At 34.3% G+C, this 10021-nt stretch overlaps 1 protein-coding gene across 1 annotated transcript; it reads right to left on the reverse strand.

Moving 5' to 3' along the window:
• Positions 1 to 7048: 7048 nt before the first annotated feature.
• Positions 7049 to 7993, reverse strand: LOC143568058 (uncharacterized). The gene has a single exon (XM_077054301.1). The coding sequence runs from the start codon at positions 7991 to 7993 to the stop codon at positions 7049 to 7051; it is 945 nt and encodes a 314-aa protein (XP_076910416.1).
• Positions 7994 to 10021: the final 2028 nt, after the last annotated feature.

Here is a 10021-nt window from a genome sequence, read left to right on the forward strand (position 1 = left end):
TCATATCGTCTGGATCATTCTTTTTAGCTGTGACTACTCTCTCTGCTATAACATGTATGTTTTAGTTATAGGTTTATCATAATATTTATGTTTTTCATTATCCACGTCATATCAACAATTGTGATAAATTTGCCAAAGAAAGCGAGTCATTCTATTAAAGCATTTAGTTACTAGAAATATCAAAAAAAAAAAAACTAAGGACAACATAAACATTTGACTAGTCAGCTAATAACAAAATATACAACTGAAAAATCAAACCTTTACATAAACATATGGTGCACTAAATTGTACACATAACTTCAAATTCCATACCATGGTTTCATGGCAGTAAAGAGATGGACTTTGAAAACAACTTGAACGTATCATAACGCTTGCTACATTATATTTTTACAAATCTTTTAATTACTTTTTAAATTGTTATTATTTAAAGTAAGAAAAATATTTGATATTTATATTCTAAAATACTTTTTCCATACCCAGCACGTTATACCAAACTACCTGGCACTCTATTAATCGGTAGATGTCTTATTTAGGTTTTCTTAAATATTTTTCTAAATAAACATCAATGACGTGTCTTCAAAACCTTCTTAGACATTATATGACATTGGCTTCACCAATGTGTATGTATTCATTGCATAGTCAACACTTGTGTTGTGTGTCAACGGACATATGAAATGTGTGCATTTATGCCGTGGGGATAGACTCGGTCTACCCACATAGACCTTTCTTCATCTAAAGTGGAAAGAATGGGTAGGCATAGCCTCAACAATTTGGTTGAAAATTAAGACGGCAATTCAGTTAAACCTGTCCTGTGCGTGTGATTTAATCAAAAAGATAAATTTATTTTCAAGAAGAATGGAGATGATGTATATAAATACATCATACATGTTACAAAACCTTTAGACAAGATGTACTTTCATGTCACATTTCAAACACGAGGTGTGCCTGATTAACTTGTTGCTTTGTTGTCGACAAGGTAGGTATAATTGGTCATAATCAAATTATGTATGAAAAATCCAAATACCCAAATATATTTGGCCACGGGATAGGGTCCTATTAGAAGACACAAATAAACCATTCATGTGCCAACTATAGGGCAGGTACCCCCTTCCTCTCTCCAAGTTAAAGCAGAACCCAAATGGACCAAATAGATGAAATTTTCCACCAAAGGCTTTCTAGCCTAGCGCCATTTAGTTATTTAGTTGGGTACATAATTGGTACTTGTTTTCAATTGTTGGGAGTTTTACTTTCATTATAGATTTTTCTTAACAGCTATTTTTTTTTCACCTATTTTACCTCATTTCTTAAATAAGATTAGGACAGTAGAACCCATAACTATTTAGTTGAAGGAGGTACATCTTTCATTATAATTTAAGTGTATATTTATGAGTAGAATTTGAGGATGTTAGTTAGTTAAAAAAAAGAAAAGAAAAACTTCCCATACACATTACTACATAAGCATGTTCTTCTGACATTAATTATGTTGAGAATTGTAGTTTATTTTCACTTCAACTACAAGCTAGAAAAGTTAAAATCAAGTCTTTATTTATCCATCCACACTAGTTTTTTTTATCACTTTTTTTTTTGATTTTTTTCTAAATATATAAAATGCTTAAATAAATAAAAACTAACAATATAATGGTTTTCTAAAATAAATCTAAAAATGTTAAAATCTACATGTATCAAGTCAATTTATATGATAAATAATACAATATTTAATGTGGTTCTCACCATTATTAACATATTATTGATTATAAATAAACTTTCTAATATACACACACAATGTGTGTGTCATTGAGTTTAGTCAAAATGTTAACTGAATCAGATCAAAAACTGACGAAGCGGAATCGAAATTATCTGAAAAACGGTTATCGATTATTTTTTTGTACCCTTGGTTAACCTAATAAATTAATCAAACCGAATCATTCATATTTTCACATATTTTTAGCTTTTGTACATTCATTTCATTTATTTCATGTTTATACCATCATTTAATGTATTTATATCTCCATTTCATATATTTATACCTTCCTTTTATATTTTTATGTATTTATGCATCCATTTCATGTGTTTCTAAGTAAAAGTTTTAGCCAAGACTGACTTTGGTTTTTTAAGTGAAAATAACCGAACCAAAAACTAACTAAATGAATTGAACAAATTGGTTAATTCAGTTGAGGCTAATAACTGAACCGTGCACACCACTATGTGTGTGTGTGTGTGAGGGAGGGAGGGAGGGAGACTCTTTTTTTTAAACGTTTGGAACTACTTCCAATACCTAAGTGAGCTTTCTTAAGATGAAATGTCAACCGCACAGCCTCAGCGTTTTTACAAGTTTTGTTTATGTTTAGGAATGCAAAAATCCTGATTTCGTCCAGACGATCAAGGCATGAGGGCATGACCCAACGACCAGATATATCGACATTGAGTATCTTCAACATAAAGTATGAGGTTTCAGAAAGAACGTAAAAAAAATATGGAAGTAAATATGATGTTGACAAGAGTGGCTTATCTTGTCTCCCTAAGAGTGATTTGAGTATATATAATTTAAAATCATATAAGTAAACTTATATTAAATGTGTTAGTTTGAATAGCTTTTAAAATTATATTGTGAACTCATGCAAATGAAATATCTTGTCCCCACGGTCAATCCACCAGTCATCGCCAATTGCCTCCGGCCTTTGACCAAAGCCTGTAAAAACATTGGTAATGAAAGATCAAAGATCCAATAAGTTCAACGATATTAATGTGCAATTGTGCACATAAGGTCAGGAGCGAAATAGCGGACCCATCGTTTTTTTTTGTCGGGGTCACTCTTCGAATATAGGCGCCAAATGAGGTTCAATATTCATATATTCTATATAAAAAAAACAAGTGCCGGGTATTAGATAATTGTTGGGTCTAAGATTCTTAAACTCATGATTACAAAACTAAGGGTGCGTTTGGTTCACAAAATGTTTTGAAATTGGAATTGGAATTTAGAAGGAATTGAAATTGGAATTGGAATTTAAATTTAAGAGATTCCTTTGGAAAACAATCATTTGTTTGGTTATTTTTTCGTTGATTGGAATTGGAATGAACAAAATAGCTATAAAGACAAAATTGCCCTTAGAGAATCAACAAATATATTCGGTCATCTGCCCCTTAAAAGCCCCGCCGGTCACCACCGTCCCGACCACCACCAGTATGGTTAATGTTAACCTAGATCTTAAAAACACCTTCGTCTATCATTGGGGGAGGCGAGCTTCAACCGCCAATACATCACCATCCTGATCCAGATTTGAAATCAAAATCCATCACCGGCCATTACCAAGTAGCGACAATCAAAATCGAATCGATGAAGGAAAAACAGGGGGTTATGGTGGTTCTTATCTGGTCAGTAACACGATGGTGGCGCCTGCCGGTGTTTCAGGCACGTTTGACATAACGAAGGGAGTGGCGGCGATGCTTAGGCAATGTTATAGCCGAAAAACGTGGTTCAGATATCGATGGAATAACGTTGGTGGTGGTCACCGGAGAAAAGTGTTGGTGGTTGTCGCCGGAGAAAAATGTCGGTGTCGGTTGCGATTAGGAGATGAGGGTCAATAGTTTTGCTATTGTTTGTCAGGGACAGTTATGTAATATATAAAGATTCCATTGATTAATCAAACTTTCCATAGATATAATGAAGGATTGTGAAATCCACAGTTTGAAGGAATTGGTTGGAATTGATTTCAATTCCACTTTCTTGTTTTGGCCAACCAAACATGTTATGAAATGGAATTTAAATTCCAATTCTATTGAAATCCTTTGAATTCCTACCAACCAAACATGCCATAAGATATTTGTCGTTGTGAAAAGTTCTCAATAGAAAACTTGTCGTTCATGTTAACGCACTTTGATGCTTAAAGTTATTGGTGGATGATATAAAGATGTTCTTGAGATGACCCTTTTGTAGGTATCAACATCCACATATTACATGCATATTGATGTAGGCATGAAGAAGAGGGCACGAACTACTTGACCATAAAGAGAAAGATATAAGTGACAATACCTAGTGTTTGGATAGTGTCCTCGTGGACACGTGTTAACCTTTGTATGGAATAGTGGGTGCCAATGAACTATGTATCCAACCATTTAACAAAAATGAAATCAATAGTCTCGGCATGTCTTCATTACCCAACTACTTTTAGATTTTGACGTGCACATTTGGTTAGTTTTTGTTTCGCGTTTTGTGTATGGAAAACACGTGTTTAGTCTTAACATATATATATATACATCATGGAAAATGATATTCATCTTAGCCAGATGTCGTTTTATATCTATGAGATAATTAAACAAATAAAATAAATTGCCATTAAGGTTCAGTGGTCTATCTGTTCATACTCGAGGCCTATTTTCATCCCAAAGTTAGAATAGAAAGTTAGTAAAAGAAAATAAATAAACGACGAACACTGGCTAAACGCGCGCGCGGGGGGGGGGGGGGGGGGCTGATATCATGAGACATAATCCACCAAGTGGGCCACCTGTGAAACTTAGTAAAATAAATTTTAAACTAATTATGTCTTAAAAACAAACATAGTTATTCAAGATTTGTCAGCTAATTATGTCTTAGAATACAAAACCTAGATATTATAGATTTATCAATGGTATTAGTCAATTCTACCCAACCAAGTGAACTTCAAACCCTGTTGTGGGGTATTTAGGTGGATTATAGGTAGTATATAGAATTATAATGTGTGTCACCGTTATAAAAGCAAAACCAAAAAAGTTATTATAGATTGAATTATCTGGATAAGCCTTTTGAGTAATGTACTCATAAGTTTCTAATACCAAAGATTGGTCCAAATATATTCTACCAACGAAATGTTGCAACTTTCCATCATAACGAAACCGATTAGTCATTAAACATCAGAAAACAAAAATATTAATTTTGAGGTCGATTTTTAATATAAAGGTAACCAAGTTTTAAAGTTGTTCAGTAAACCCTAATATAAATGGACAACTCACATGCTCCAACTTTCAATTACTCAAAAGGTGTACAAGTTTTTATTATTTTAACTATCATCTTTTTGATCGCTATCGGTCTCAACTAACGAATTGGCTGATAACGATCTCTAATTTTATCATATTTGTTCTCAATAGTCAGCGACTAACGAAATGCTAACGCCGTTGGTTGCAGGTCGCCGAAAAAACGCTTTTGACCGGAAAAAATATGATATAGTTGAAATTAATGAAAACCAATACACCTTAATCAAAAACATGAGCCTAAAATTTCCATCAATACAAAACGTGAAGAGGCTCACAAATCACAACATGCATATGTTCCATTAATAAATGGATGTGGAAAGACTTGAGTAATAAGGTCATACCTTTCATGGTAAAAGATCTTAGATTGAAACTAGACAATGGGGATTATTAGGTGGGCAGTCGTAATTTTTGGCATAAATGGATTACTATCAAAATCAATTTCTTCATTTGGAGAGTTTTATTAGATCGAATACCTACAAGATCAACTCTGGTGGCAATGGGAATCAACACCGGAGATACTTGTTGTGGTTTGTGTGGTCTAGCACCTGAAACATCACTGCACGGATGATATGGTCGATTATATTCCTATGGATGAAATTACCGATCAAAACTAATTTAGAATCATTCCTAGCATACCTAGAAGACCTACAAAGCTACAGTTCACAAAGGAGAAATCAAAGGCGTTACAAGCAATCATGATGGTTACGTGATAGAATCTTCAACGATAATCAGCGGATGCTAACAAAAGTAATTGGGGAAATTAATACAAACTCCTTCTTGTGGGTTAAAAATCAGAGCAAGAGATCCATGTTGGCTTGGTGTAGGTTTAATTTTGTAAACTTTTCATCATAAGCATTCCAGTCCATGTTTGTCGGGCATTTTTTTTTCTTTTTTTTTTTGTTTGTAAGTATTTTGGGCTCCTAGCTGGCTTGTTAGAAGGTTCCCGTTTTTGGTTTTATATTATTCGGCCGTTCAAAAGAAAAAAGGCAATGTATTACCGAGTAAATTAGGGTCCGATTGGCAAAAAAGACAGTCCTTGTCTAAGCTTGTAAGTGAAGCCAATTCATGTTGAAATGAGATTCTCACATCCCCTCTCAACTTTCCTCTTCTCACTTTAGCCACCGAATGCAGTCTTTTTCTTAAAATGGCATGGAAGTCCTCAAAAGCAAAAGAGATTAATCCACTTTCAAATATTCGAAAAGATCACCCAAATCTTCCATCCATTGATGCAATTTATCATATTTTACATTTCGTACAACATTGACGCAGATGTTTATGGTCCGGTTTTGATAAGAAAATAGCAGTCAGGTTTGCTTGACCTGATTTTGATTGGATTTTTCCTCATATACAAAATTTGTAGTAACTTTTTTAATAATAAAAATAAAACTGGTACATGAATATAATACATATACATAAATGCATATGTCTAAAAGGCTAAACTGAAGTAATAATAAATAAATGATGAATAAACGGTTTCAGTTTCTAAACCATGAACATGTCAAACTAGTTTCGATTGGAGGATTCGGTTTGCTTCAAAATTTTATAAATGCTCCCTATTTGGATTCTCAATTCAATATTCTTCTTGTGAGATGCGTTATATACTACTTATATCCATTTCAATATAAATATATTATATGTTACATCAAAGATGAAGAAATAGATATTTTAACAAATTTCTGTCCCAATAAAAAATATTTGGTTGGTTAGAAGTTAGAACCCAAATGAACCTAATATACCCATGACACAAATGGACTTAAATAAATCAAATTTTGATTTTAAATTATCACCTTAAAATAATTTAAAAACAGGTGAAAACTGAAAAGGTCTTCAACATGGAGTGAAAATGTGAAATGCATCAAAATCAAACCCAGAAGTTTATGAGCTAGATCAACCAATTAACAATGTACAAGTTTTAGGCACGAAGTACAACCCATCGCAGCATTATAATCTTTAAAAAATGATTTATATTCAACAAAAATTCACAAGAAAATAAAAAAAAAATTTTTTAAGACAAAAATTTTATTTATTTCTATCATCATTATTAAATTAACAATGCATAAATTAACAATGCAAATCCTGTCTTCTTATCATCATTATTATCATCATCACCCTTAACAATCTTCTCTTCCAACCATAACCTGCTATCCAGCCCACTTCTTGTCCTGAACATAAACACCGCCCGACCCGACCCGGACCCGGACTCCGAACTAAAAAACCAGTCATGAACATCCCACATCAAATCCACCAGCAACCCATCCAAAAAAATGGTCTGATTCCCCCTAAAATTCCACTGCAGCCTCTTGACCCGAATCACGACCCGTTTATCTATACCCACCTGCAAAACCGGGTACTTCAAACCCTCGTTTTGTCCGGTACACCGGATCACAATATCATGCCAGTTTCCGGCATCGGAGAATTTAGCCTTTGTTGAATACAAAGTGTTGCCGGAATAATATTCTTTCCGGGAAATTAAACAATACTTTCCGATCCGTTTATACGTTTTGATTTTCTCATCCGACATGTCTCCGACCAACAAACCCAGTTCGGAATTGACGAGAATTGCAACGTAGTACCCTTCAGTCGGCTCGGCTCCGGCGCCGTACTGAGCCGACGAAAGATCGTAGCAAATTTCGACTCTTGAGCCGTTGATTTCGAGGGCTTTGGTGCCTTTCTTCTTACGGAAGATGCCGGAATGTGTGTTTAATCTGAAAATGGTAGTGGGTTGGTGGTTGCCGGAGGTGATGTGGAGGTGGTGGTCGGCGGTGGTGGGGTTACGGTGCCAGGTGACGGTGGTGAAGTGGTGGTCACCGGAGGAGAGGGTGGTTTTGTATAGACTGGACACACTGGTTTGGGTGGCTGGGGTCAGATTATTATTATTTGGTGAAACGACTATACATGAAGAAGTTGGTGTGAATGATGAACATGATGAGGATGATGATTCGGAGACTTGGACGGAGTATTGACTGTAACATGAGATCAAATCCATCATAATGGAATGAAATGAAATGGTTAGGAAGTATAAATATTAATATGAATATAAAGATGAAGATGAAGATGGATATGAATATGAATATGAATATGAATATGAAGATGATTCTTGGCTGTCATACTCGGTTTTGTATGGCTTTTTTTTATGTGAATTATGTAATAAATCACAAGAAATGTCCTTTTCTGTTGTTTTTTTTAATAATGAGTTTTCAATTATATGGTCATATCTGAGATTCTATTAATGTAATGTAATGTAATGTAATGTAATGTAATGTAATGTAATGCTGCTCTTGTTGCTATGATAATAAGCATAGTTGAATTGTTTTTATTGTTTTATTTATGTTTTGAGTTTGTTTGGAATGAGTCGTCGCGTTTTTTTTTCAGTTTAGTTTGGATGTCATGCCAGTGATCTCTACTTTTTTCCGGTCTTTTTTAGGAGTGAGAGCGTCTATTAATGTAATGCTACTTGTTGCTTTGATAATAAGCATAGTTGGATTGTCTTTAAATAATTTATTTATGTTTTGAGCTCGTTTGTAGGGAGTCGTCGCGTTTTTTTACAATTTAGTCTGGATGCTATGTCAGCGATCCCTATTTTTTTCCAGTCTTTCTTAGAAGTGAGAGTGTCTATTAATGTAATGCTACTTGTTGCTTTAATAATAAGCATAGTTGGATATTTCTCGTTGTTGTACTAATGTTTTGAGTTTTGTTTGGAGGGAGTCGTTGCGTTTTTTTTCCAGTTTAGTCCAGATATCATATCAGCGATCTGTATTATTTTCCGGTCTTTCTCAGAAATGAAAGTGTCATCTTATTTATTTATTTCTTTTTGCAGTTTTTCTATTTTGATTTATGTTTTTTAATATAAAAGTATGTTACATAGTTTTCAATTATGTTTAATTAATATATTTGAAATCAAGTTAATTGCAAAACTAAAAGTAATTTCAATATATTGAAAAATTGAGCATTACAATAAAGTTTTGAGGAAAGTTCAACAAGGGTGTCAAATGGTTTATTTTGTTGTGACGTTGGGTATGATGATTGTTGGGTTATTTGACTAGGCATTCGAAACATGCTTTGTTTTAGCCTGTTGAGATGATTCCGTTTTATGAAAATAAAGACTGAAATGGATACGAAGAGTAGAGAATAGAGAAAGTAGAATTGTGTAAAATGTTATATTAAATGACACTAAATTTATAGGGTAAAATTATTTTGTTAAACAATAATGTGACCGTTAGACGGTCAAAAAAAGTCTGAAAAATGAACTCAGTAATGAATACATTCCCATGTTTCCGGTAAGCCGGTTGTTTCCAGTGTGTATGTGCTTGCTCCACTCCATACCTTCTTAGTCAGATAGGCTATTTTACTGACATTAATTTGTCTTCAGGTGAAGTGAGATTTATTATTTTTGCTTATTTGGATTCGGCTTTCTATTTTCAGAACACACGGGCCATTTATTTTAAAATTTTATCACGAAAATATATCATCAAAAAATTTGTTCCAATAGGTTACTGAAGAAACACTAAGTGAACCCTGGACAGATTATAGATAATCTGGGGGTTAAGTAATGTTTCCCACGGATGAGATCTAGCTGAGAAGGTTGTTCTTCAGGAGACCTGCAAAACAGACACCGTAAGCTCGTCACTGAGAAGGGGGGGGGGTTCCTCCTTGTGACCACCCTCTGGCGTGAGAATCAGACTAGATTGCTCTGAATATAAGAGTATATTAAGAGATTGCTAGATAAGATTGAGATATCAGATGATCTTACCATTCCAAGATGTTGGAGTATTTATAGCCGAAGGTAGGTTTCCTAGAAGGTACAGCCGGCTGAATAGTATTCCTGTTCTACCAACAGTGGACTATGCACAGGCCATACTGGTTGGTGGATAGGTTACGGCCAACAGTAACAAAGTCGGCTGCACTATTCCACCAACTGTAGATTATGCACGTCCCACCTACTGTGGATTATACGCAGGCCATGCTGGTTGGTGAATAGGTTACGGCCAACAGTAACACTATTCTACCAACTGTA

This window comes from Bidens hawaiensis, unplaced genomic scaffold (genome assembly GCF_021521415.1).
Source record: "Bidens hawaiensis isolate Kalapana, Puna unplaced genomic scaffold, B.hawaiensis_p1.1 tig00023795_1, whole genome shotgun sequence".
In the NCBI taxonomy this organism is placed as follows: domain Eukaryota; kingdom Viridiplantae; phylum Streptophyta; class Magnoliopsida; order Asterales; family Asteraceae; genus Bidens; species Bidens hawaiensis.